A 26861-nucleotide genomic window follows, 5' to 3' on the forward strand; every position below is an offset into this window, starting at 1 on the left:
GCAAGCGGATCGTCGCGTCTGCGCGCACATTCGCGTCGGGGCTGACTAAGTAGAATGCCCCTCCCACTCCATGAGTGCCTCCAGGTGGTTTTATACAACGTAAAGTTCTTCATGGATGATTTTAAATCAAGTTGTTGTAATAGTTTTTCTACTTCTCAGCCCTTTCTCCTTGAGACACTGTGGAAAATTTCTTCCAATTGATTCGCAAATTAGGCAGAGAGACAAGAAATCACTGAAGAGACCCAGCATCGTACCTAGACGACTAGCACTAAGTCTCCAACAAATATGGAATCGTGGGTTTATGCCGTGATGGGTTCCTCCGCCACATAGTGAAGATAGGCGCCCAGCAGCTTAATACCCTCGATATAGTTCCGGCGGTCAAGCTTTTCATTGATGGAGTGAGCAGCATCGGTCGAGCTTCCCATGGGAAGAAGCAGGACATTCTTGCCGGTGGCTTGTTCGAAGGTCAGGGTGACCGGAATACTGTCGATTCCGTTAGCGGGGAGGTGCTCCGGTAAGAAAGCACTCAGGGTTAAAGACAAAGGGAAGAAGATAAGAAGATGGATTCCAACATACCTGCCACCTTCCCGAGTCATATCCGGCTCAACTCCAAAGACCTGCTCCACAGCCTTACTGGCGGCGGTGAAGTTCCAGTGCTTGGGACTGGCAACCCACCACTTGCCGTCATGTTGGAGCCACACGTCCAGGGTGTTCTTGCTGTTCAGCTTGGCGAACTCGGCCTTGATGTAGTCGAAGACCAGCTTGTTCACGTCGGGGCTCTCCATATTCGGCACGGTACGGATGGAAAACTTGCCGACCACTTTCGCGGGGATGACCGTCTTGGCTCCCGGTGCCGAGTACGCGCCTTCAACCCCGTGGATAGACAAGGACGGGTACCTCCATCGGGCCATGAGAGTCCGCTCTTTGGTCGGATGGATACCGGTCTCGCTCCCCAATGATTCATGTAGGTTGTCCATGGTGTAGCTGATGTTGCCATATAGCGACTTCTCTTCCTCGGTCAGGGGCTCCACGAGGTCCATAATACCAGGGATCAAGATGTTGCCTTGAGAATCAACCAGTTTCGACAGAACATTCACCAGATCCGTCATGGGCTCATGGGCAGAGCCGCCAAAGACACCACTGTGCAGATCTTGCGCGGGGCCTGAGACGCTGATGGAGTAGTAGTTACAGCCACGCAGGCCATAGGTCAAACAAGGCTTCTCGGTACCAAGCCAGTAGTTGTCGGAAATGCAGACCGCGTCCGCATCCTTGAAAAATTTCTTGCTCTCAGCCTCAATGAACTCATCCAGACCCTCTGACCCATACTCCTCCATGCCCTCAAAGCAGCAAAGCAGGTTGACGGGCAATTCCACGCCTGCCTTCCGATGGGCCTCGATCACATTGATCCAGCCCAGAACGGGACCCTTGTCATCCGTGGAGCCACGGCCGTACATCCGACCCTTCTCATCGATGTTCAACTCGAATGGCTCCGTGGCCCAGCCGTCTTCCTTCAGAGCCGGTTGCACGTCGTAATGTCCGTAGACCAAGATGGTGCGCTTGTTCTTGTCATTGCCATACCGCGCGATGACGACTGGAGGCAAGTCGAGATGTTCCTTCCCCGGCTGCTTGCCAAGTGGTTGCTGGTGCACCTCCGCACCTAGCGCTTCGAGCTCTGAGGCCAGAAATTGTCCCATCTATGGGCAAAGAAAGCAAGAAAACAAATCAGCCAGACGCCGCCTTGGAACCATTACTGCATCAACTCACACGAAACACATCCTTTCTGTTCTCATCCTGTGCCGAGATCGACGGAATCGCAACTGCCTTTCGCAGACCTAGACAGTTTGGTCAGTTCACTAGAACGACGAAGTCGAGAGCCTCGGCAAAAGGATTGGATGAGATTCTACGCACGATCAATGAAGAAATCAGATGACTTATCCACCCTAGAGACACACACGCCCGAGGTCAGTCAATTTTTTTCTCCCTTCACAACGTCAACCGAGAGGAGATGGGGGACTCAACTGCTTGAAGAAGGGTTCCAACTGCGGTGCCATTTTGGAATCACTGATGTACCCGTAGTAGAAGCGCGAACAAGCCGGAGGACAAATGGACTTGGGAGGAAAGCGAGCCAGCAGAGAACCTTTTGCCAGGGACACTGGGATACGACGGAGGGGAAAGAGGGGCATGGTTAGCTGCGGCAGACAGAAGGTCCTCCGAACCAGTTGACCAGTTGACTTAGCATCACGTAATATCAAAGCTTCGCCCTATCACCGTCGTGATGATTCGAGGCGCTTACTACTTATTCTACATGGGTCATTCTCTACATCCATGGATAGCTATGTTCCTCTCCCAACACATACATTCAGTTTGGATCGGTGACAATACATGGAATGCTAGCTAGAATACATGGATTTCTATACATGGCCCCCTGGGCTGCAACCCCCAAGTGGCAGCCTGGTTGGGTTGTGGACACATTACGCATCTCGTCCCCAAGTCTCCCGCCGCAATTGCCGGTCTTCTCGGGCCATCCGTCGCTTGGGGCCCCATCGTGATTGAATGGCCTGAGTGACTTGCTTCTGAATCTCCTTCTTCTCCGGGCTGGCTTCGCACACCATGGCAATGAACATCTGCGAGCATTCAAAGCGTTTGGCCAGTTTATGTCTACTCCAGGTCATCGGATCACTAAGTCGGAGCTGACGAATTTCTTCGATCTGCGCCGTTGACAGGTGATATTTCTTTTCGGTGGATTTGTATACCCCGGGAAGGTTGTCGGCATCCGGGCGCGCAACGTTTTCGGCGCGCAGAGTTTTTCGAGCATCCCCAGGAGGCAAGAATTTTGACGGGGTGTGATAGACTGATGGAGCACTGGAGGGCGGGTTGAAGATGATTTGATCATGGCCTTGACGGGACGGGCCAAATGAGGCGTCGGGTTTGACGCGTAGGCGTTGCTTGGTTCGGCGATACGAAGATTGGTTGCGCCGCGAGCCGAGTGCAAGGGAATCTGTCCAAGAAGGAAGAAGGAATGGCAATGAGAGGAATGGCCGTTTCGGCACCATGGAGGTAGCCATCATCGGCCGAATTGCAAGTCAATGGAATCAAGAACGTGAAATCTAGAACGGGGAAAGTTAGCCGCTTGTAAAGGCAATTCTGGATAGACCAGAACATACTCTTAAGAGTAGGATGGAGGATTGTCGAGTGAAGCGGAAAGGGACAAAAAGTAAGGTGGACATGTCGCGCCCAAGAACTTTTTTTTCCCTTGAGTCTCGTGACCCCCCCCTGGCTCGATCGGGTATAGCTGGTACCCTGGTATTACTAGAATACAGACATGTACTGGGTACTTCTCACCATACTTGAGAAACGCAGATGTTCCAAGTATCAGGTACCTGTAAATGACGTTCAACCCCGTTGATCACCTGGACGCCTCAGCACAGATGTCATCATCCTTTTTTGGAGGAGACTTCGAGAGTGAGAGAATGATGGCATCGCACCCTCAGCCTACTACTCAGTGATTTGGTTTGCCGTTTAATTTCTGAGTATCCAGGGGCTTCCTGGTCATGGCCGACGACTTTTAGATCGGCTTTGGATTTTTTGGCGGTGACCCCAGACAACGAGGGCCATTGCTCCCTGACGGAATCGCTGTCATGTCGGACCCTCAAGGCCTTCAGCCCCAGCTTGTGGATGCTCAAGCGCTGCACCCCCGGCCATCACCTCACCCTATTCAAGACCATGAGCAAGCAGGCTTGCTCGACGACAATGGACTTCTCGTGGGAAAGGGAGCCGCTGGTATCCGAGCCCCGAAACCTGCATCTCTGAACTGGGGCCGCATGAAGGACGGCCAACGGGACCAGTCGGTCGAGAGCAGTTTCGGGACATCGGGTTCCGCGATGAGTGATACCGTGTCTCCTATCTCGCCGGTGAGCTCCTCCGAAGCTCTGCGCACCCCCAATCTCCAGCGTCACCCGTATAAGCAACCCCCGTCACCGGGGGGTACATCGCAATTGCCTCCCCGCCTCCATTCGCCTGCCTCGCAGATATTCGAGCGAAGCGTTCAGGAAGACATGGTGCCGCCCCAAGCGTCGCCTTCGATCCCTGCACACATTCGAACGGAGAACTATATTCCACCCGTCCTCGAGGCATCCTCGGCCGCTATCACGGATGACCATCTTGACCCGGACTCGGTGGAGATCGTCACCCATAGCCTCCACCAGCCCGCGGCGGGGGGTGTCACGGGTTCTGCAACAGAGCAGTCTCTTTCCTCCTCGATCATTGATGATCATGGTGGACCACACCAATCACAACACTCTGAACTCGACGAAATGTCGTCTACTTACGGGGCACTAGACACAGCGGATGTGCGGCGCTTGAGCTTTATTTCTTTTGCCGACGTGGTCAACGCCGAACATGCAGGAGACCCCTCCCAAAGCACGCCAGCCTCGGGCAACCCGGTGATGTTAGGATCGCAAAACAGGTCCCCGTCCCCACTACGCTCGCCTGGTTCCTCGCATGGGCTTGGAACTTCCCCACCTACAAGCATTGCGACCTCTTTCAAGGGACTCGAGATGTCTCCCAGCCATGGGGTTCGTGGTGCAGGAAGCCCATTGCCATTGGCTCAAAGTCCAGTCTCCTCCAGCTTTGGCGGAGAGCTCAATGTCGAGACGATGCGTCAAGCGCTAAGGCGAACCGGCAGCGGGGACTTGGGTGGAGCGGCCAGTCAGGCTGCCAGTGCAATTGGCAACGACGAGGTTTTGGATCGTTCATTCTAAATCGTCAAGTCGTGCTCTTCTATTCTTTTCGCACTGGTCTCTCTTCTGAATCCGATCTATTTGCAACCAAGGACAATGCAAGCTGAAGTACTGCTGTGTCCACGTAAAGTGGGATCGCAGTCTCGAACAGTTGACACGGCGTCAAGGGGGTGTTTTATCTGCTTCTCAGTTGTTACATTTCATCAGTCAATATGTGGACCTGAATAGCCTCGATTATGCACTGATTCGTCTTTTTTGATGCTGCTTTGTATCCTGTAGGTGTAGCAATAGTGGGAAATAGCCCGTCTTTTTCTGGTTGAAGATATGGGAGACAGATCGGACATTTTCCCCGAGGGCTTGCAAAGGACCGTGTTGAAAATGCTGGGTCCATTGGTTCCGATCCCCGTTCATTCTTTTGCCTTTTCCACTGCATCAAGCGCCCGCTGTACTCGTGAGCGCAGATCTGACACGTCTTCCAAGCCCACGCTAACTCGGACCAGATTGGGATCCACGTCGAATGATTTCGCCTGCAAAGTGTCAGGTTGAACGTATAGTATTGGTAGAGAGCAAACGGGGAAATCTGGAAGGGGGTTTGAGACGGGACCACTTACCCAGTCCAGTTCACTGTAATGAGCTAGCAGGGCATATGGGGAGCTGAATTCGGTGTTAATAAGACCTCCCAACTGTGAGTCAAATTGGCCAGCACTTTACCTCAACGTGAAATTGGTGCCAAGGCTAGGACCCTTCATAACCTCCAGGGTATCATAGAATGCAATCGACTCGGCGATGGAGTGGAATGTGACGGAGAAGAGACCCCCATATCCGCCGTTAGGATTGCGGAGTCGGTCATACAAGGGCCTTGTGGGACTGTATGATGGATAGTAGACCTCCTTGACTGTGTGGTGTGTTAGTTTTGGATCTGCCTCTTCCAGCAACGAAATGGCAGATTCCACTTACCCAATGGTGATTCCTTCAACATGGCTGTAATGACTTCGGACGTAGCATTGATCTTGTCGATTCGGGTGATAAAGTCGCGGCTGTTTCTCTCCAGAAAAATAGCATCTTCCGCCCATACGAGATCTTCATATTCTCGCTCAAATGACTCTTTCAACCTCTGATACAAGGGCCCATGAGGGTTGAGAACTGCGCTTCCTCCCATGACGTTGCTGTCTCCGCTGAAGATCTTCGTTAAACTGCTGACGACGATGTCCGCATGCCGAAGTACATTAATATTGAGAAAGTTGCTGATGGTCTCGTCGACCACAATAGCAAAGCCATACTGGTCTGCCAGCGACCGAATCCGCACCAGATCCGGTGTCTTGAGGAGCGGATTGCTCGGCGCTTCAGTGAAGAGTGCAAGGAATCGTTCACCATTCTTCAGTCGAGTCTCCAGGTCGTCCAGATCCTCCGATGAGCCATGGCCATAGAATAAGCAACCTGGCCCCCATTTTTGGAGAATCTTCAAGGTATCGGTGTACGGAAATCCGAAACAAATGCTGTTCATGGGCCCTCGCACATTCATCAAGATTTGGTGAGTGTTGAAGATGGAGCTCATGCCCGATGGGAAAAGAAAGACATCATCTTCTGAAGTCCCAGATACCCGGGCCTCTGATGAGGTCGTCTCCAGGGCTTCCGGTAGCTCCATATCAGCAGTCAGCACACCGGCGATTCGTCGGCGTATGGCGAGCTTAGCCTGGTCTGCAAGCATGGGACTGAGATTTCGGCCGAACCGCTCCTCAATAAATTGAGAATAGTCGCGGCCATCGTCAACGCCATTGCGCTCTGAAGGTGAATCCCCTGACACTGAATGCGCTGAACCCCGCGTCACCCCATTTAGGGCGCCTCGCCCTTGGTATCTCCGAGGACCCTTACAGGGCCGCTGCGCAATTGACTCCGCTGTTGCAGAAGCCTTCTCTTCCACCAAGAAACCATCCTCCAAGGCACGGAAGCAGAATTCGCTCCGTCGGCTGGAGATGCCATTCCCTGAATGCTGCCACACTTGCTTGGCAACAGAGGCGTATTCCTTCGGGTAGATAACACAAGATAAAAAGGTTGTGATCGTAGTCGATCTTGCTTCGGTGTGAGATGGAATGAAATTCACGATCCGTACTTTGTGCGACTGCTCGGCCGGAATTTTGGGTACGATAAACGAGTGACAGATGCGCGCCGTCTTGAGCGAAGAAAAAAGTGTCGCTGTTTCCAATGCCTGGTCTCCCACGCGACGGACCACCTCCTGGACGAGCTTTTGGATGAGGGGATGCACGAAAAACCGAGGATAACCACATTCCATCTTGCTCATCACCCAATCCTCACCCTCCTCGTAACCGATATTCGATCTCCAGGTCGGCAGCGATGCACTGACAGCCTTCTCATATGTCAGCGATTCCATACCATCCAGAAAAGCCCATGTTCTTGCGGATTTCTTGTGTAGAGAATCCATGGAGGGGCACACCGCGGGGGGACTCGCAGTACATACATGGTCAGTGTTAGGGGGCAAAGAGCCTCCCAAAGCCTGCAACATTCTTGATGAGTGTAAGCGAAGAGTGGAATCCAATGCCGCAGATGTGTTGCAAAGAGAGCGAGAGGGCACTTTGGAGGGGAATGATTCAATTGTCTCGACTGCAGTACCAGGTACCTGACCATTATCTCTGAGTCAGCGGTACACGGGAAGTACCAGATACAATACCCGTTATCGCCAGCCCCAGAAAAAAAAAAAAAAAATTCGAGTTATCACCGAGCTCATCTTCTGCCTCAAACATCTCCTCCCCCGGCCTTCTCTGTAAACATCACCACGATGTCGACACATACAGTCAAGCGCAGGAAACTTAGCCCTTCTCCAGAGAATGCGACCGAAGGGACATCGGCCCACAGCGCGCGCAAAGATGAGTCCTCGACCAAGAGCAGTCTGGGGCGCCGAGGCAAGGATGAACGCTCCGCGGAGCTTGCCATGGCTAGCGGTTTCTACAAGTCCAATTTCTTCAAGCTGCAGATGGATGAGTTGTTGACGGGCCTGAGACTGAACTACGACAAGCGAGTCGCCAAATTCCAGGAGACGCTTTACAAGGTCAAGAATGCTATTGAGAGTCTGCCTGCCAAACCCCCGATATCTGTCATGGAGGCCGAGAAAGAACTGCGAAGTGCGTGTGGAATTGTGGTCCCATGGCCCGAGCCTCGGCCAGGCAAGGAGACTAAATATACCATGTCTTATGCAAAGCCGGTAAACATCAACGTGGTGGGAAGTTTTACTTTGAGGACCGGTGCCAGGACTGCGGACTCGCGCCCGGTTGACCTGGCTGTGACCATGCCGAAATCGCTCTTTCAAGAGAAGGATTATGTCAACCATCGGTATTTCCACAAGAGAGCATACTATGTTGCATGCATGGCCGCCGGGATCCAGGAGCCCATGAACGACTTGGGCCTGGAGGTCAAGTTTGGCCTTCAGGATGGGGACAGCCTCCGTCATCTCATCTTGCTGGAACCGCGTCATGCACCGAATGAAGATGCAACCCAATCGCAGCCGCAGATTCGAATCATGACCGCGATTGACCCCACGCTGTTCCCCATCACACGGACGCTACCGACCAAGATCAACATTCGTCAAGCTGACAGCCCAGAAGCCGGGGAGCCGACTCCATTTTACAACGCCAGCCTCCGATCGGAGGCCACGGTCTCCCTTTACCACAAATATCTACACTCCGCTACGCAGAAATGCGATTCTTTCCGTGACGCGTGCATCCTCGGCCGCACATGGTTGCAGCAGCGAGGTTTCCACACCGCACCTCAAAATGGAGGCTTTGGAGGCTTTGAGTGGGCGGTTCTCATGTCTCTTCTATTCGAAGGAGGCGGGCCAACTGGTCAGCCAATTCTCTTGCCATCCTACAGCAGCTATCAAATCTTCAAGGCGACTATGCAATTCCTCGCGGGCAGGGACCTGACCAGCCCTCTGCTACTGTTCACTGCCGACCTCTCACTGCCTTCTGGAGGACCTGTTGTGTATGATGGCCGCAGAGGGCTGAACATTCTTTACAAGATGACTCCATGGTCCTACGCGGCACTCCGCCACGAAGCCGTGATCACCTTGAAGATGCTCAATGAGTCCCGAGAGGACAATTTCGACAAAGTCTTTATTGTTAAGGTGGATGAACCGGCGTTGCGGTTCGACCGTCTCATCTCCTTCCCCAGATCATACAATGGCGATACCCTCCGGGCCCTTCGCGAGCAGACTGCTTTGTATACCGTGCTCTCAAGGGCCCTTGGGGACAGGGCTAAACTTATCTCTTTCTCGAGTCGCTGTGTTGACTCATGGTCAATCCGGTCCAAGGCATTGACGAAAAAGGCGAGCGAACACTTGTCTGTCGGGCTTCTTCTGGACGCCGACAACGCCGCAAGGGTGGTGGACCACGGACCGCCTGCTGAGGAAAAAGAAGAGGCGGCTTCGTTTCGATCTTTCTGGGGTCCCAAGGCAGAGTTGCGGCGGTTCAAGGACGGCAGCATTCGGGAAAGTCTGTTGTGGTCCGATCAACCCTCAGAGGGATCGATTGTGTACCAAATCCTGGCGTACATACTACATCGGCATTTCAATGTCTCCAGAAATGACTTTGATTTTATCGGCGATGAATATGACGAGCAGCTACGCCGGGAAGGTGATGGCGTTGTGGCATACTCCAGTCCTTCTTTTCAGCTGATTCATGATGCATTCGACGATCTTGAGCGGTCTATTCGCGACATGGAAGATGTCCCCTTGACGGTTCGGCATTTGGCCCCAGCCAGTCCGCTCCTCCGGTACACTGCGCTTCGAGTCCAGAATCCCACAGGCCCTAATGACCCGGTTGATGTGGTTCTGCAATTCGAGAGCTCTGCACGGTGGCCCGATGACATGGCAGCGATTCAAATGACCAAGGTGGCGTTTCTTCTCAAGATTGGCGATTCGTTGGAATCAGCCGGCGCCGCTTTATCTTGTCGAGTCGGGCTGGAAAACGAATCCAGCAAGATGCTCAACAATGCCTACCTGGACATCCCTCATCCCTCTGGCTTCATCTTCCGTCTAAGGATTCACCACGACCGTGAGCAGACCCTGCTCGAGCGCCGCCTCAAAGATAAAACACTTGGATCACGAGAACGGGAAGAGGTCGCCTACGCTCTCTTCTCGTACAAACAACTTTTTGATCAGGCTCCTCGCCTTACACAAGCGCTACGGAGCCTTTGCACGCGTTTCCCCCTGCTATCCCCTACTATTCGTCTGGTGAAACACTGGTTTAATTCCCATCTTTTCTCTGCTCAGATTAGCGATGAGGTGATTGAATTGTTGGCCACCAGGGTATTTACCCAACCAAATCCATGGGATTGCCCCTCGAGCCTCATGACCGGGTTCTTGAGGACTCTCCATTTCCTCTCTCGCTGGGATTGGCAACAGGAGCCGTTCATCGTCGATCTGGGCGGCGAGCTGACTCCCGAGGTGATCGAAACCATCCGCACTCGTTTTACAGCCTGGCGCAACATTGATCCTGCCATGAACACCGTCGCTCTGTTCGTTGCCTCGGATATCGATACCAATGGCGTGACCTGGACCCAATACGAGATGCCCTCCAAGGTCGTGGCCGCTCGCATGTCTACGCTGGCCAAGGCAGCCGTGAGCCTGCTACGGAAGAAGAGTTCTGACTTGGATGTGCCTGATCTATTCCAAACCTCGCTCGCCCCATACGACTTTGTTATCCATTTGCACTCAAAGATGCCCGGCGATCGTTCCTCTTCGGCGACTAAATTCAAGAATCTGACCGAGCCTGGTTGTGCCGGGCCGATGGCGGCTGTGAAATCATTTGTTCGCGAAGTGCAGGCATGCTACCGCCAGAGCATTCTTCTTTTCCACGGAGATGAGCGCTGCGGCGTCGTTGCTGGCCTCTGGAACCCTCAAACCCTCAAGCACCGCAATTGGAATCTGAAGACGGCGTATTCGACTGCGCCAGCGTTGGCCGAGGACCGCGTCACGGTCAATCAGCCTGCCATTATGAACGAGATCACTCGATTGGGCCATGGTCTCATCGACCATGTTGACTTTCGTCAAGTCAATGCAGAAGCATAGAATGTGTTGTGTAGTTAATTAAAATCCTCATCCTATTTGTCGCGAATGTACATGACCTGCTCGAGCGCCACTGCAATGCAAACTTCAAAAAGGGAAAAAAAGAGAGAGAAATAAGAGAAAACCAGATAAAAAGAAGCATCAGAGAATAAATAAACCACATGAAATCATGTACTTGTTCCTTTTCACGACCCGGCTGCCCTGTCGGACTTGCCCGTCGGCACTTGCGAGGAGAACGAACAGAACTTGTCCTTGATCGCCACAACCTCGTACGTGCCCTCGTCCGAGGTTTTGACGGACTTGCGATGCTCGTAGGAAATGTCATGCTTGATATCCAACACCTCGGGTTTCTTCCCCTTGCGTGCATTGGAACTTCGAATGTATCTGCGGCAAGTTAGCATCCACATACAAATCGAGGATCTCTGCAACGTACGTGAATTCAAAGGGCGGCGTGCCCCAAAACTCGAACTGAAGCTCGGCTTCTCCACCTTCATGGATGTCCACCACCGAGACCTGACCCTTGCTGATTCGAACACTGGGCATCTCATGGATCACCTTGGTAATGTCCTTGTGTGCTTTGCATTTGCCACTGGCCCCGTCGCTAACTGCGGTGATGGAGAATTCGCCCGGCCGTTCGGCAATCCGCCGGAAGTTCGTGTTCTGGGAAGTGGCTTTTCGTTGGGCGCCGTTAAAGCTATAAAATACATCGAACGGAGCATGGCCTGAAAGCGAGAATGAAAGCCGTTCGCCCACGCAGTAGTCGACCTTGGATTCCAGCGGAATGATGGTGGGAACGTCGGAAACAGCCACCCGCACTGAGGATGCATCGTACTCGGTGGTCCTTTGACACCCCCGTGCATCACGGACCTTGTGGATGCTGACCACATGTTGACCCAGATCGAGATGACGTCGAGGGATGGCCAGGTTGTGTCGGTTGGAATTGATTTTCGAAATCGTGACAATCTCCGGTTTGGCGTTGGAGTGGTGCTTGATCGTGATCTCCAATGAGAACGGTGGAGTGCCCTCCAGCGTAACTGGGATGGATTCCTCGCCGCTGATGTCCTCCTTGCAGAAACCATAGATGTGCCCGGGAGAATCAAATTTAGCAGACGGAAGCGAGTTCACCTGCTGCGTCACCACCAGCGGGCTACTCTTCGGGTCATGGTCGTAAAGGTTGTCGCCAACCTCAGAGAACTTGTACGTGTATTGGCCAGGCTCAGAAGTATCCATTTCCATGGACGCCACGTGAAGAGCGGTTCGCAGGTTTCGTGACCGGGCCGAAGATTGCCCACGGGTCGTCTTCCGTCGTTGTTCGTACTGGAGACTGTACGGTGGATTTCCAGAGAGCCGAAGCTCGAGAGTGTCATCGTCGCCCTGACATACCTCTGGCTTCACAACCTGGCCGGCTGTCCCAATGGGAGAGCCGTCCACCGCAGTGATGTGAGGCCGGGGGATCCATGATACCTCGAATTCCCGGGCGGACTGGTCAACGGATCCTGGACAGGAGCTGTCAAATACCTCGGAGAGCTCGTAGAGACCTTGCCTATCGACGGACAAGACGCTGTTCTCTTCCCAGAAGATTTTCTCAATGAGCGAAGGATTGACGTCGACGTTCCGGTATTTCACTGTCCACGGTCGCTCGCCACTTAACCTCAACGGAATGTCGACCCTGGCGCCTTGCAAAGCCGAAATACTCCTCTTCTTGTCGATTTGGCCGAAAGCGACGTGAGGCGGTTTGGATCGAGCATCAATCTTGACGCTTTCTTTCAAATTTCGTTTGCAGTTTGACTTGTCCTTGACATTAGTCAAGGAGAGGGTATATTCGCCCCCGCTGAGGAGTTTGTCGGTGGTGATAGTCGCCACTTCGGCTTCGGACTCCAGTATCTGCTTGGATCTCTTGCCGTTATGGACGAGTTCATATTGCAGGGTCCAAGGAGCTTCTCCCAGGAAGGACACGTCTACAGAGACCGCTTCACCGAAACAGGTCTTGCGCACCTCCCTAGGGCCAAGGAAATGAGCCGACGCCGGTGGCTTCACATCTTGTTCCAGGACCGGGATTCTATCCTTGAGGGACCGCGGCGGGTAAACAGCATCTTCAATGTCCAGGAAACGGTACCGGTAAAAGCCTGCCTCTGACGGGGTGAGGTCGAGCTGCGTACGCAATCCGTCAATCTTCTGGGTTTTTGTCACGGCTCCCTTTGAGTGCTCGATGCTATAGCGAAGACGGAACGGTGGCGATCCTGTGAGATCCAAATCCACAAGCAAGCCAACAGCGTTGTTGGCGCAGCGGTCGAAGATCTTCTCGGACTTCACAGCCAATTCCGGCTCGGGAGGGTTGTGGAGGTAGCAGGAAGAAGGCTCGAGGACTTCACCGGGGCAATATTGACTGGCGACAGATGTCAAAGAATACCAACCTGGCTCCTTGATGGGTGACCTTTGATCAACCGATTTCAGAACCAGAACCCGACTATCTCTCGGAGCCGCATCCTTCTGCGCAGCTTCACTGCCACTGAACGAGTATACAACAGAGAATGGCGTGTCACCACTGTACCCGTTCCCGACAGATTGGAAATTGATGGGTAGATTGACACTGTCTCCCCGGGCGACTTCTAACGGACGCTGGTCATTGCACCCCAGGAAAGACACACGCGGGCGTTCATGGACAGAGAACTGGTGCCATTGAGACTGTGACTTCGTCGATGGCCGATCTGCGTCGTCGAAGATAGTGGAGTAATTGGCGACGTTGCCGCAAGCATCATGTACTTCTTCAATAGTATAAAACCATTCGCCACCGACATTTAACGATTCATTTAGTGGGATATCGATCTTTTGGCTCTTGGCCCACGAGATATCCGGCTGCTTGATGCTGAAAAGAGCACCGCTAGCCTTCTGGTTCAACAATGGGGAGCGCAGGTTGTCCGGCTGAATGTTTTGGAAGGAAAACCCCCGATCGAGATGGTTTAACTGACGACTGTACTTGATCTTCAAAGGGGGCGTGCCTTCGACTTCGAGAACCAGGTTGGACAAGTCGCCTTTGCATTTGTTAGTATGTGAGTTCTTGATCAGCGCACGCGGGCAAGAGACCACGAGCGCGTCGGAAATTCTCGTGTGCACATCCAGTTGTGACTCATCCACCACCCGTTGAAGACGATAAATACCAGTCTTTCGAACGGGAAGGAACAGATCCCGATGGGATACAGGCTCCAGATTCCCGTGTCTTTTGTCTGCCTGGCGTTTCATTTGTTTCAACTGCTTCGACTGAATCGTCATCGTTTCATTTTCACCCGTGCCCAGATCGAGACGCAACATCTCGATCAAGATCGGATCTGTCTGGTTGACCCGGATGGGCAAATTCACTGTGCTCCTTTGGGAGTCAAGGCAAAGCGGCTCTCGTTCCGGGTTAAGAACGGCAGATCTAGAGCAATCAGTAAGATATCAACCTCGTTGGGGTAAACAATGACTGACCCTTCTGGCAAAATGTGTACGATTTGTTTGCCTAGGATCAACGACGCATTGTGAATAATGTCCCCGGGTTTGACTTTACGCTCGGAGATTGACAACTCGCGATCGTAAGCCACCTTGACCATGCCCGAAATCCATGCGCCCAACGGAATCTGCGGTCATTAGTGAGAAGTCCTTGGATGAAAACAGTGTGGGTAACCAACCGGGATGCGGAACATCAAAAAGATGTTGCCCACCACATGCAATAAGAACAGCGTCAGGGTAGTTGGAAAGGCCCACTCCAGCCATGGTATACGCAAAGCCTGGAGACCGAACAAGAAGACGCCATCGACTGACACCCACTTCAGAAACAGCCAAGTAGAATCCAAGTCATCGGCGGCAGTCCAGGATTCGTATACTCGCCAGGCGTTCAAGACGAGGTAAAAGGCCACCACGTACAGTCGCTGGGAGGGCGCATCGATTAAATCGACAGGGATCAACGGCGTTTTCGCGTTCGAGGATGGCTTTGGCGCCTTGGAGGGTGACTTTGCGGGTGACTTGGCAGCATCTCGGACGTCGCGAGGCTGGGATCGCGAGGGAGTTTCGAACAACTTCCGTCTTCTTGGGATTGTCTGGGGCGTCTGAGGAAAGGCAGACGGGAGGCGGGGAGTACCGTTCATGGCATGCTGTGGTCACTGTTGGTTTCTGAAGGAAGAGAGGATTCCCACAAGGGAGGGGAGGTGCAGCTGAGGCGTAGGGATTGCAAATTTCTCTGGAGGAAAAGCGATTATATCAAGTCTCTTTGTTCCCTGGCAATTTGCGCCCAGACAGACGAAGGTAAACGGTGGAGGAGAAAGAAACAGAAAAAAGAGTTGTGCAGACGCGGGAAGCGCGTCAGTAAGAAGCTCGGTCCACCGACATGCCACCCCACTCCCCCCAACTATACACATTCTCTCCCTCTCTCTCTCTTGTAGGATTCTTCTGGGACTTGGTCTTTAGTGAACCCAACCCAATGGACATCGATGGCGTTCTTAGTTACGCAGTCTAGCATCCTTGGAACACAATGACTCAACGCGTCAAACGACAACGCCTGTCCGATCCAGAGGGTTCGCACGAACCCCCGGCAACCATGCTGGACAAAACCAAGTGGAACGGCTTTTGTGAAATCGAGTCTGAACCGGTCTGGTCCCGTCTAGTCTCCTACAAGCTTGCGGACTGACCCTATATCCAGGCTTTATTCAATGTGATGCTCCGGGAATTCGGGGTGAAAGGGGTCAAAGTCCAAGAGGTGGTGTCCTTGGACGAAGAAATGATGGCCTTTTTGAAGTATGACTTTGTTCCCTTCCCACTCCATGAGCCTGGTTACTGATCTCCCGCCGTGGCGTGGGTAGGAAGCCTATCTACGGGTTGATCTTTCTATTTCGTTGGCGCGAGGATGATTCCGAACAGCAGGAGGCGAGTTGCCCCGATGGAATCTGGTTTGCAAACCAAGTTGGTATTTGAGTCTGACAACTTACCGGGTCTTCGCTGAAAATTGGATGTAGACTGCCAGCAATGCTTGTGCCAGTGTGGCACTGCTCAACATCGTCAACAATATCCCCGGAATCGATCTGGGGGAGAATCTACACCATTTTAAAGATTTCACCATGCCGTTTACCCCTGCCTTACGAGGCGATGCCATCAATAACTTTGAATTTGTCAAGAGAATCCACAACTCGTTCGCCCGGTAAGACGTGCGGCTCTTCACTCTTCATCGTTAGGTTCGCTAACAAGACGGCATACTCTCTCCACAACAGGAAAATGGACATTCTCAGTTCCGATTTTCAGCTGAAAGCGGAGGCGACTGCGAAAAAGCCTCGCTCCAAGGGCCTGGAGATGAATGAGTCCGATTCCACCTTTCACTTCATCGCTTTCATGCCGGCGATGGGTCAATTGTGGAAATTTGATGGCTTAGAGCGCCAACCCCAAGCTCTTGGTAAGCTTGATGGTAATCTATACGTTAGAAAGGTTCCATGTTAACTCCGGGTGCTACAGGCGAGTGCTCCGACGACGACTGGCTGGAAGTGGCAAAGCCCAACATCCTCACGCGAATGGCGGCATACGAAGTAGATCAGATTGAATTCTCCATCTTGGGACTGGTACGAGATCCATTGCCCGATCTCGTTCATCAGCTAGCGGTCAATGTTCGAAGCCTGGAAATCCTCAATGAGCGTGCACTGTCGTTGCAAGACACCGATCCTGCGGGGTCAGACCCTGCGGCTGTCGTGCTGAAGGAAACAGTGCTCGGCCCCGATTCATCCCTCTCTCTGACACGGGAGGCGATCGACGCGGCACTGGTCTTGGAGGAAGCTCGGGCACAATACCAGGCGGGTTCAGCGGACCAACTACGGCAGCATCAACAAGAACTCAGCAACGCTCAGCGTGGGCTCCGGGAGCGCATTCGAGAAGAGCAACAGTCGCAGTGGGCGGATGATGACCATGCGGCGGGCCGAAGACATGACTATGGACCGGCAGTGCGGACATGGTTGCAATTCTTGGCACGCAAGCAACTGCTCGAGGTGTTGCATGAATGATCGTCCAAGCGAGAGTCCTCGTGGCAGGGCGATTGGTTCACTATGGCGTAGAAGATAGCACGCAGTCCAATCAAAGTACCCAGTACCTCCCATTGGCGGCAGCGGGCCCTAATCAAGGCAAGTCCCTGTGACCGCCACTGTACCCCACCCGGCAAAAAAATAGTCCACCCGTCACCGCCTCCAAATCTCCAGCTCCCTGGAATCATCTTTCTGCTCCTTTGCGTCCTTCATTTTTGTATCTTGTTGGCTTTGGTGAATTTGACATCGTCTTTGGGCATACCACTCTTTTCTCGGCACCCCACGGCAGCAGCCTGAGATCAGACAACAGCCGGTCGCCGGATTTGCCACCCCGTTCTACTTCGCAAGCCGTTCGAGCTTGAGCCCGTCATGTCCGCGCCGGTGGCAGAGAAAGCGCCAGATGATTCCTCCAAGCTGAAGACGTTTCTTTCCATCCTTCGAAAGTATGACTGACCTTGATGACCGCCTCACAGAACCCCAGTACTGATGCACAGGGGGCAGGTTCGTGGGCGTCACAGATATTGCTTCGGTTCGCTTCTCATTGCCGGCGCAACTACTGGAACCCCGACCGAATTTGGGTAGGTGGAAACCCTGCGACTCGACAAGCCTTGAGCTGAGGCTGACACGGAAGTGGGGTGCAAGAGTATTGGAATTACCTGGACCGACCGGAGACCTTTGCGAGGTCAGCAACGTGGCCTATCTATGGCGAACTCTCATGTGCTGACCCGAGAGCGATAACAGCATTGGCAAGTCAGATGATGAGTTGGGTCGCATGCTGGAGGTGTTGAGGTTTTGGTTCACCAAGGACCTGGTATATATATGACATCTCCCATCTTGGCGGTGCTTGCGGGAGGAAAACGTGCTGAACGGTCGACAGAAATACATCAAGGGCAAACCGTGCAAGCCCTACAACTCTACTTTGGGTGAATTTTTCCGAGTACGTCTGTGGTCCCCAGATGTCCTCGTGTCATGCGCTGACCGCTCACCCTCTCTGCAGTGCAGTTGGGAAGTGCCATACACTGTCCCCGAGGACTCGAATCTCCCTGGTGTCGACGCAAGCGTCTCCACTGTTGGCGATGCCGACGAAAAGGTTAAGATTTGCTATTTGACCGAGCAGACATCGCACCACCCGCCTGTCTCCGCATTCTACATCGATTGTCCACAACGGGGGGGTTTCGGCGCGTGGGTTCGACCAGCTCAGTGCCAAATTTACGGGCACCAGCATCCGGGTGAGCCCCGGACAGCATAACCTAGGGATCTTCGTCAATATCGAAAAACGAGACAACGAAGAATATCAATTGACCCATCCAGACGCGCACCTTGGGGGACTGCTGCGAGGTGCCCTTGCCATCACCGTCTCGGACGCATGCTATATCACATGCCCGAAGACGGGGATGAAAGCCATATTGCAGTACTTGGAAGAAGGCTGGATTGGCCGGTCTCAGAATAAGGTGGAAGGGACCATTTTCCGCTACAACCCCGACCAAGACACCACCACGAGGCTCAAAGATGTGCCGGAGGGAGACGTGATTGCTCGGATTAGTGGGTCGTGGCATGGCAAGATCTACTATACTCTTGCAGGGACTAAAGAGCCTCGTCTGCTGATTGATATCACTCCACTCCACCCCGTGGCCAAAGACTTGCCTCCGTCGGAAGACCAGTTGTCCAACGAGTCGCTGAAGTTCTGGTCGGAAGTCACGACAGCGATTGTGGAGAAGCAGTTCAACGAGGCTACCAAGCTCAAGCAAGACATCGAAGAGCGACAACGCCAGCGCGCGACAGAGCGCAAGGAAAACAAAATGGAATGGAAGCCGCGGTTCTTCACCGGCGCGTTGACTCCGCTGGGCAAACCAGAACTGACGGAGGAGGGCCAAAAAGCCCTCCAGGGGATTCGGTCGGAGAGCTTTGCCTTGGAGGAGAGCATCGAGCAGGGCGCATAGAGCTATAGTTGTGTGTCAATTTTTTCTTTACAGTTCATCCCAACCACCGTGGCGTATCTGGCATGCGACCATCCCACTCGGCGTCCTTTTTTTTGCTTGTCTGGCCTGGTTTTGTTTTTCTCTTCACATACTTAGATTCCACGCACCGATGCATCTTTCTCCTGATGGCCTCGTGGAGAAAGTCCATGATGCTTGCGGCGCAAGGTTGCTTCTCCAGATTGAATATAGATGAGGTTCGAGCACTTGATCGCGCAACATGCCATGGAACACCGTGTCAACGGAGCAAGCTGAAGATTATGAAGTACAGTCTCGACATCTACCGAAAGCAAAAGAGAATGGGATTCATTAAATGCTCCCAAAAAAAAGCCTCAATCCTGACGCCAATACTCCGAATCTTCATCACGTACATCAACTCATCACCCATCGCAGTGTTACCATTAAGCAGCCGCGCTGGCGACCTTATTGAACCCTGCGCTGACAGTCTTGGTGATGTCCTCATTTTTATGCGGTAGCAGGGACAGGGCATAGGCGACATCGTTCCACTGTCGTTCGGTTTCGCAGCGGGGGAGTCGAGCGGCCAGTTTTTCGGCCAGCTGGCGGGCATGTTTCTCCTATACTACATTAGTACGAGGATCACCATAGAGGAAAGATCAACTTACCTTCTCGACAAACCCGATCAAGAACTTGACAATGCGGCGCAACGACGCCTCCTCCAGATTGCGTTCTGCACTGAGCAGACTGAACATGTCGACAAAATGGTTGTATACGGCATTGTCTTTGGTGGCGAGCTCCGTGAAAAACATGCGCGCTAGATCGGCGATCTTCTTGTCGTCGTCTTCCAGGCACTTTGCCATCTCCCCCAGCTGTCCCTTGACCTTGACCTGGCCGGCTAGAATGAGGAAGGTGAGCGTCATGAGGCAGGTTCGCTTGACGGAGGCATCGTCGTCGTTCAGGCGACGATATAGGAAATCAGTGTTCTCGTCAATGAGGTGGTTGAAGCAGACGGCCATGTCGCCGAGCGCAATGACCGCATTACTGCGCACGATTGGGTCTTCGGATCGCTCCATGATTGTGATCAGGAGTGGGAGGTTCTTTTCACAATACTCAGCCGACACACACATGAGTTTGGCCAGACACAAAGTCGCCGCTGCTTGGAGATCGCGATCTGAATAGGTATTATTATTGGCACAGATTTCCGCCACCAACGGACCGAACTTGGCGAGCAGGGAGTTCTCGCCGTAGAGGAGCTCGCGTTCTCGGATATGAGCCATGGCGTCCGTGAAATCGTCTTCGGTTGTCCCACCGATGAGATCGAGCTCGTCATCTTCGGCAGCTTCCTCGTTCGCCTGAGGAGCAGGAGTTACCACTTTGTTCTTCTCCTGTTCAGCCTTGCGCCGCTTGAAATCGAGTTCACACAGCTCCAAATGCACAATTTGCTTGATTGCGATATGCCCCACGACGTAGAGTAGCTGCGAGAGCGCAGCAGACGAGGGCTTCGGCTTAGACCCCTGATCCTCCGAGGACGCAGTCCCTGGTCGCTGATCCTCCCCATTGGTGGATGAATGGGAAGAGGATGGACGTTGGACGTGAGGCTGGAAGACAAACTTAGTTTTCCGTCTAAGGATGTCAGAGCAAAGAACATCGGGATGCTTGGAAAGAGTATAGATGGCGCTGATCACTTGCTCGGCCACCCCATACCACTCCTTACTGTCAGACACAATCTCGACCATGGCAGCAAGCTTGGTCAGAACAGCGTGGTCGTTGGCAAGCTTGGGGATGCCGATATCCTTCGATTTGGCTTGACGCCCCGGAACCATGCGCCGCAACGCAACGCAAGTATACTTGGCCAGCACGAGGTCAGACCTCCCCAAGCCCCCAAGACCAATGCGCAACATTGTTTCAATCTCCTTTACCACAACTTCCGGATCCGCTATGGCGAGCATGCCGAGCACAATGATGGCACCTCGACGCTGTGTCCGTGAAATTTCCTTTTTCTGGACGCCATAGACCTGCCAAAGTTTGGCGATCACTGTCTCCGGTATGTGACCAGCTTTCATCATCGTACTCAGCAGTTGCTCGAGGCAAGTGAGCTCTGCAGGTGTCGACCCAAAGGTCAAACTGATCATATTGCGGGCGATGTAGTTTGCTGCATCGTTGGGGCTGAACGAGTCTGGTGCATCGAAGAAGAGATCCTTGTAGCAATCGATCAAATGTGACTGAACGCCTTTCCCTTCATCACTGTTGCCCTTGGTCCAAATCAAACGCAGCATGCGACGTATTCCACTGCGCGCCGTCTCCACTTTATACGCATCAAGAACGACAAAGAAATCCATGGCCTCGATCACTTCGCTCTTGTTTCGAGACGAGAGCAGCTGGGAAACCACGCTGGAGGCCGAATGTAGCACCTCGATAAAGCGGATGGCTTCGTTGTAGTACTTCCTGGTAAGTTGCATTCGGGTGAGCAACTCAGAAGTCGCAGCCTGCTCGGCCGCTTTTTGCATGGCGACGGCCTTTTCCTCCTCAGTCATTCGGGGTGCCTTGGATGGAGAATCATCCGGTATTTGGGTTGCTTCGTCCAATAGTTCACTGTCAACTTGCGTGACATCTCCTGCATCAAATCCTGGAGTCTCCGGAGGCCGCAGGGCATTCAGTTCGTTATCTACTCCATCGAGCCTCTCTGTCCATTCTTTGTATGACAGTTGCCCGCCGTGCATGACGCTGAACGGGTGGGTTGAAACCAGTTTCGACAGCAGTTTGATCGCGTTACGTCGGACATTACTGCTTTTGTCTTCTAGGCTTCTCGCGCTCAATTCTGCGGCTGCCTGTCGGCGCTTAGGGAATTTTTGCTCCAAATCGCAGATCCGCATGAAGACCTGAATAGCTCGACAGCGGCAGTAGGGGTTGATATCGAGGAATCGCTCTTCCAGCACGTCAAAAAAGGCGTTGATCTGGGTCTTGTAGTTTTCGCTGGGTTCTTCCTGTCTGCTGAGATCGGATATGAGGTTCCCGCAAACCTCAATTACGGCGCACCGGAGGGTATAAGCCTTTTTATGCGGTCAGTGGATCGTCCGTCTCCGGAAAAACCAGGGATAAGTTACCTCACTGTCGAGCTGCTTGGCCAAGAGAGTCATTTGCTTAATGATCAACCGGGGGGCCAGCTCGGAGAGTTTGATAATAAAGGCAGATACGGATTTAGGCCCTCTCGTGTCGTTGGAGTTGAACTCCTTGTTCCCGAGCTCCCTAAGCCATATTAGCCATGACGTTTAGCATGCCGCCCTGGAATAGCAGCTTACTTTAAAATCTCATCCGAGAGTTGGGGATAATCATATTGCTCGGCGAGGATATGAAGGAATTCGGCCATGGGCTCTGACAGATGCTCGAAATAGGTCAAGCTCTGCACAATGGACGTCTGCGCGCCTGTAGCAATATTTAGTACTGGGAAAAGCAACTGTGCAGCTAGCTGGACTGCACGTACCAAAGGCATGACCATGATGCTTCACCGCGATGCAAAGAACCTTGAAAGCATGCATGCGGATAGTCATGCTCTTGACGCGTTGTTCGCTCTCGAGAACCAGATAAATCGTGCGGGTAAAGAGATTAATAAAAGTGTCACGATCGGAAGTAGTCAGAAAAATCCGGCCAAGCTTCAGTTTCATCACCTTGCACATTGTCTCCATTGATATTTGGATCTGGGGTGTCCAATCCCAATGACCATCCTTGGCTGACTTGGACTTGGATTTCGGGCCTCCTCGTCGCGCTGGCACAGCCTCCGCCGGCTTTTCGGCAGCCTTCACCTCGACAGCAGATAGGGCCCATTGAAGAAGAAAACCGTACATCTCCAGCAGCTGCTTGTGGTGTTGGATGGCATCCTGTTCGTCCGATTCAAGATCTCCGTAAATGATATCGGCTTCAACAGACAGCCCGGAGACAATGAGATCAAGAAGTTTGCTGAGCGACTTGGTGGGGAGAAACGTCGAATATCTGCAAGATTTCAAGAGTTCAGAGTCGATTCCAGGTGGGCAGAAGCCTCCATAGGGGAGTTGGGAAGGGACCGGGGCGCACTTTAACAGAAACTGGAGGGAATCAAAAAACGAGCCTCTCGTCAATCCTTCGGGATTCTCCGCCACCGCGTCCACGATTGGATTCAATACATTGTCCACCAAGGCCGCTGACAGCTGATCGGGGTCTGTTTCGCAATCCAGCAGCTCAGGGTCTGCATCGGGGGTTGGGATCGATGTGGGATCACTCAAGTAGTACTTGAGTGAATCGTTGATGTCGAACTGTATTCTCTCCTCCATGGTGGGTGTGTTTGTGGATTGGTGGGAGAGAGATGTGGGAGAGAAGATCGGAGTGGGGAGAAACAGGGCGATAAGCTGCCTTTTGCTTGTTTGTCTTTTGCCCTTTTCGTGAGCCAAGCCGGTACCGTATTTACGCCAAACACGTAATCTATACCAGGAATACCATGGGCCGGGTAGAGTTCCTTGCGTGTACTGTAATGCATTGGTATTGGGTTATGCACCGCGTTGCCGTTTATTTTGAGATCAACCGCCTTTCGAAGCTCACTTGCTCACTTGCCCCTACCTCTCCCAAGACTGCGAGGAGTATTCAAGTTGGGATGGCCATTCGGTGGTCTTCTTTTTTGTTCATTCTTTCAGTCTTATTGACTTTCGGTTCTATGCGAGCGGGAACACCACCATTGTGCCCCTCCGTTGCCCGCCGTTCTTTCGTCGCAGCTAGGAGCTCTCTCGCGGTCCATCGTCACCATGTCCATCCTTCGTGGTGCTCCGTCTGGAGTATTTGAACTCCATCGCAGCAGTTCTTTCCGAGAACCCCAGCTCAGCCACCACAAATACGCGTCAGAAGAGGATGATGGAGCCGCTACCACCAGTGATCACCCGCAGGGCGAAAGTGACTCTGAGGAGGAGGTGGATGAGTCGGTCAGAGAAGATATGAATAAACTGGAAGATACATTCCCCGGCATCTCGGACCGATTTCGACTGGTCAATCGAATTGGAGAAGGTAGGTTTCCACCCCGAGAGTAATTCCCGGGCCCGTTGACTGACAATCAATCCGATCAAGGGACATTCTCCACGGTGTACAAGGCAGAAGACTTGCTCTACGATCACTACCAGAACGAGTGGAATGTTTTTGGACAGGCACAACCAGATGCCTGGGCGGATCCTCCGTCCAAAAGACGACGGGTTGAGGGGGCGTCTACGGAGCGCAAAAAGGCGCGATATGTTGCGCTGAAAAAGATCTATGTCACCAGTAGCCCGTTGCGAATTCAAAACGAGCTCGAGCTACTTCATGATCTCCGAGGCTGCCGATCCGTTTGCCCTCTGATCACTGCCTTTCGATACCAGGATCAGGTTGTTGCAGTACTACCCTACTTCCACCACAGCGACTTTCGGGTTCAATACCGCACCTTCATGGTTGCAGATATGCGCCATTATCTACAGTCACTTCTAACCGCATTGCACTCGGTACACGAACATGATATCCTCCACCGCGATATTAAGCCGACGTGAGTGACCTTGATGCCCCCCCGCCTGTTTTTCGTAACGCTGACTGGTGTCCCTCTCGTCCAGCAATTTCTTGTACAACCCAGACTTGAAAGAAGGCGTCTTGGTGGACTTCGGACTTGCAGAGGTAGGCCATGCTTTTCAGAAATTAGAGAGCCCAAGACTGATGTTCTTTTGCTTTGCTATAACAGCGTCAGGGATCTGAGTACACCAGTCCATGCCTCTGTACCCATCAAACATATGTTCGCCGGAGTCGGATACTTTCCAGTTATTATTCCAAGAACCCGCCGTCTACAGGACTGTCGGCTGGCTACCCCAAAAATGATTCACGGCCGTCGAGACGAGCAAATCGTGCTGGGACCCGAGGTTTTCGGGCCCCCGAGGTTCTCTTCAAGTGTACTTCACAGACCACCAAGATTGATATGTGGTCCGTGGGCGTGATTCTCTTGACGTTGCTCGGACGCCGGTTTCCCTTTTTCAATTCCGCAGATGACATTGATGCGATGATTGAGATGTCCAGTATCTTCGGCACCCGGCGCATGAAAACGGCTGCGGCCCTGCACGGACAGATTTTTGAGACCAACATTCCCACTATTGGCGAGAAAGGGTATAGCTGGGAAAAGCTGGTGAAATGGTCCAGTTGCGTGGAAGATTTGACGGAAAGCGAGCAACAAGCGACACGCCTTCTGTCGGGGTTAATGGAATTGGATCCTTCCAAGCGCCTCAGCGCCGCAGATGCCCTCCAGCATGAGTTCTTCACTAACCCTATCCATCACGACGTGGAATGGGGTGGCCACCCGGAAGAAAGTGGGGATTCGGTCGAGGAGGATGCAGGGGATGACGAGGCAGACGAAGTCGCCATGCTATGAGACCCAAGATTTGTACGATATATGATGCAGTTCTAATGCTACACGGTGCCCATTCCGCCACTTCGCCTCAGGTCCAGAACCCCCCATGTACGCCCCATGCGGTGCCTTTGTAGTCGCTCCAACCAAAATATGCCAACTTGTTTTTCGCAATAGACCTATCCAAAATCGAATGGAACTCGATGAAGGGTGCCTCCTTTAGCCCGCCTCGCCAAAATCGTAATGGCCGGTTTCCGCAGCGTGATTGGTAGCCCCCTTCTCTCCCGTGAATGTGCCTCCGCAGGTGTTGCAGCGGACGAGGAACCCGGCGGTGTCTGTATAGTAGTGCTTGCCTTGCAAGACTCGACATATCTCCTTGGCCTTTTGCAGGACAACAGGATCTGCGGCGTCGAAAATCTTGGTGTCGGTGTGCGCGAATGCGTTGGCATGGGTGTAGGGCGGATCAGACGGAGAGAGCGCGATGACGTCGTAATGAATCCCCGAGTACACCACGATACACCGAGTCGGGGCGCCTTCGTTAAACTGAAACATATGAAGAGTCTGAACGTCGATTGAACAGATCTCGATGTTGAAGTATTCGCTCAGGATCTTGAGTTCTATGGCGCCACCCCAGGAATCCTCGTTCTGGATCCAGCGACAGTAATCGTCTGGCTTTTTCCCAAGAATGGCGGCCGTGTACTCTGTCGGATTAGCCTGAATCGACCCTGCAACGATCGACCGTAACTCGACCATTGTGTCCATATCGCCCATGACCGCGGTGCCCACAGCACGAAAGAGACACGAGTTGTCATCGGCCATGACACGGAGTACAAAAGTGCCCGCATGCTCGGGGGAGGCAATCTCAGGCGGATCATCGGCAGAGCCTTCATGCGACTTTCGGGGCGTAGATGTCTGCTTCGAGAATTGGGTGGCCGAGGCAGGTTGTAAGAGCGCATCACCACTAAGCCCTTGAGTGGCGCCCTCTTTCTGCGCCACGATTAACTGCTCCCCGTTCAGGTTGATCTCGATCTCGGAGAGCTTTTGCTCCGGTGTCCAACTGTCGATCTCCAGTGGTTGGAGATTCGGGTATCCATATTTGACGTCGTAGCTGGTGAGACCGGTCTTCTCCGCAATCTGACCTCGAAGGTCGTGGACCGTGGCTGACTCGTCCAAAATGACCGTCGATTGGCCCGATGGCCCACGGACTCTGATCTTCATGCTAGAGGTATTCGGAATAGAATGGTCTTGGGTTTTTACAACTGGGGATGCGCGCAAAGACGAGGTGAGTGGTGTGGTCCATGTGGCCGAGAGTGTGAGAGAGCTATGACGACTTGGGTGTGGGGTACGCGCCAGAAAAGATGGTCTCTTTCCTCTCTCCTCTCCTTTCCTCTTTGTCTTCCAAGGTGGTCCCTTGGGCAAGCTAGGATATTAGTTTGCGATAGCAATGTCCATGACCTAGTGCAGAGTCAAGGGAGGCCAGGTTTGGTGCATTCTTGACATGACTACAACCAGAAGTGTATACCTGACGACGATTATAGATACTACCGCCCAAGCCGAGATCGAGATGGTTGGAAACCCACAGGAAAGGCCTGAATTATCAAGACACAGCTCCCACTCAAATTGAATAGCTCCAGCGAAAGACTTGGAAGGGATATCTCGCTGTAGTTCACCTGGAAAGGTCCAATTGTACATTTCGTCCACAGCAAC

At 52.9% G+C, this 26861-nt stretch overlaps 11 protein-coding genes across 11 annotated transcripts; 5 read left to right on the top strand and 6 right to left on the bottom strand.

Annotated features, from left to right (window-relative positions):
• Positions 1 to 299: 299 nt before the first annotated feature.
• On the bottom strand, positions 300 to 2183 carry NUU61_000357 (M20 family dipeptidase; the record flags this gene model as incomplete). Its single annotated transcript, XM_056650941.1, has 3 exons — positions 300 to 1694; positions 1765 to 1832; positions 1997 to 2183. The coding sequence occupies 3 exons, from the start codon at positions 2181 to 2183 to the stop codon at positions 300 to 302; spliced, it is 1650 nt and encodes a 549-aa protein (XP_056515791.1).
• Positions 2184 to 2471: 288 nt separating this feature from the next.
• NUU61_000358 (mitochondrial 54S ribosomal protein mL58) lies at positions 2472 to 3065 on the bottom strand (the record flags this gene model as incomplete). Its single annotated transcript, XM_056650942.1, has 1 exon — positions 2472 to 3065. One exon carries the CDS (start codon positions 3063 to 3065, stop codon positions 2472 to 2474), a length of 594 nt encoding a protein of 197 aa, XP_056515792.1.
• A 573-nt stretch (positions 3066 to 3638) lies between these two features.
• On the top strand, positions 3639 to 4760 carry NUU61_000359 (uncharacterized protein; the record flags this gene model as incomplete). Its single annotated transcript, XM_056650943.1, has 1 exon — positions 3639 to 4760. One exon carries the CDS (start codon positions 3639 to 3641, stop codon positions 4758 to 4760), a length of 1122 nt encoding a protein of 373 aa, XP_056515793.1.
• A 386-nt stretch (positions 4761 to 5146) lies between these two features.
• Positions 5147 to 7260, bottom strand: NUU61_000360 (cystathionine gamma-synthase; the record flags this gene model as incomplete). Its single annotated transcript, XM_056650944.1, has 4 exons — positions 5147 to 5266; positions 5351 to 5393; positions 5451 to 5634; positions 5697 to 7260. 4 exons carry the CDS (start codon positions 7258 to 7260, stop codon positions 5147 to 5149), a joined length of 1911 nt encoding a protein of 636 aa, XP_056515794.1.
• A 273-nt stretch (positions 7261 to 7533) lies between these two features.
• Positions 7534 to 10818, top strand: NUU61_000361 (rRNA-processing protein UTP22; the record flags this gene model as incomplete). Its single annotated transcript, XM_056650945.1, has 1 exon — positions 7534 to 10818. The coding sequence occupies one exon, from the start codon at positions 7534 to 7536 to the stop codon at positions 10816 to 10818; it is 3285 nt and encodes a 1094-aa protein (XP_056515795.1).
• A 182-nt stretch (positions 10819 to 11000) lies between these two features.
• NUU61_000362 (uncharacterized protein) lies at positions 11001 to 14936 on the bottom strand (the record flags this gene model as incomplete). The annotated part of the gene is made up of 4 exons (XM_056650946.1): positions 11001 to 11199; positions 11249 to 14230; positions 14281 to 14429; positions 14481 to 14936. 4 exons carry the CDS (start codon positions 14934 to 14936, stop codon positions 11001 to 11003), a joined length of 3786 nt encoding a protein of 1261 aa, XP_056515796.1.
• Positions 14937 to 15319: 383 nt separating this feature from the next.
• NUU61_000363 (ubiquitin C-terminal hydrolase 37) lies at positions 15320 to 16829 on the top strand (the record flags this gene model as incomplete). Its single annotated transcript, XM_056650947.1, has 6 exons — positions 15320 to 15436; positions 15488 to 15582; positions 15648 to 15747; positions 15801 to 15982; positions 16053 to 16231; positions 16291 to 16829. 6 exons carry the CDS (start codon positions 15320 to 15322, stop codon positions 16827 to 16829), a joined length of 1212 nt encoding a protein of 403 aa, XP_056515797.1.
• Positions 16830 to 17216: 387 nt separating this feature from the next.
• NUU61_000364 (putative oxysterol binding protein (Orp8)) lies at positions 17217 to 18787 on the top strand (the record flags this gene model as incomplete). Its single annotated transcript, XM_056650948.1, has 7 exons — positions 17217 to 17290; positions 17342 to 17425; positions 17479 to 17529; positions 17589 to 17658; positions 17725 to 17784; positions 17845 to 18029; positions 18070 to 18787. 7 exons carry the CDS (start codon positions 17217 to 17219, stop codon positions 18785 to 18787), a joined length of 1242 nt encoding a protein of 413 aa, XP_056515798.1.
• Positions 18788 to 19224: 437 nt separating this feature from the next.
• Positions 19225 to 23085, bottom strand: NUU61_000365 (condensin subunit YCS4; the record flags this gene model as incomplete). Its single annotated transcript, XM_056650949.1, has 5 exons — positions 19225 to 19398; positions 19447 to 21831; positions 21886 to 22027; positions 22081 to 22204; positions 22263 to 23085. The coding sequence occupies 5 exons, from the start codon at positions 23083 to 23085 to the stop codon at positions 19225 to 19227; spliced, it is 3648 nt and encodes a 1215-aa protein (XP_056515799.1).
• A 465-nt stretch (positions 23086 to 23550) lies between these two features.
• Positions 23551 to 25178, top strand: NUU61_000366 (serine/threonine protein kinase CDC7; the record flags this gene model as incomplete). The annotated part of the gene is made up of 4 exons (XM_056650950.1): positions 23551 to 23806; positions 23867 to 24311; positions 24376 to 24436; positions 24501 to 25178. The coding sequence occupies 4 exons, from the start codon at positions 23551 to 23553 to the stop codon at positions 25176 to 25178; spliced, it is 1440 nt and encodes a 479-aa protein (XP_056515800.1).
• Positions 25179 to 25373: 195 nt separating this feature from the next.
• Positions 25374 to 26372, bottom strand: NUU61_000367 (ubiquitin-specific protease OTU1; the record flags this gene model as incomplete). The annotated part of the gene is made up of 1 exon (XM_056650951.1): positions 25374 to 26372. One exon carries the CDS (start codon positions 26370 to 26372, stop codon positions 25374 to 25376), a length of 999 nt encoding a protein of 332 aa, XP_056515801.1.
• Positions 26373 to 26861: the final 489 nt, after the last annotated feature.

Source organism: Penicillium alfredii (assembly GCF_028826965.1).
Source record: "Penicillium alfredii strain IBT 34128 chromosome Unknown utg000001l_segment0_segment0, whole genome shotgun sequence".
NCBI lineage: Eukaryota > Fungi > Ascomycota > Eurotiomycetes > Eurotiales > Aspergillaceae > Penicillium > Penicillium alfredii.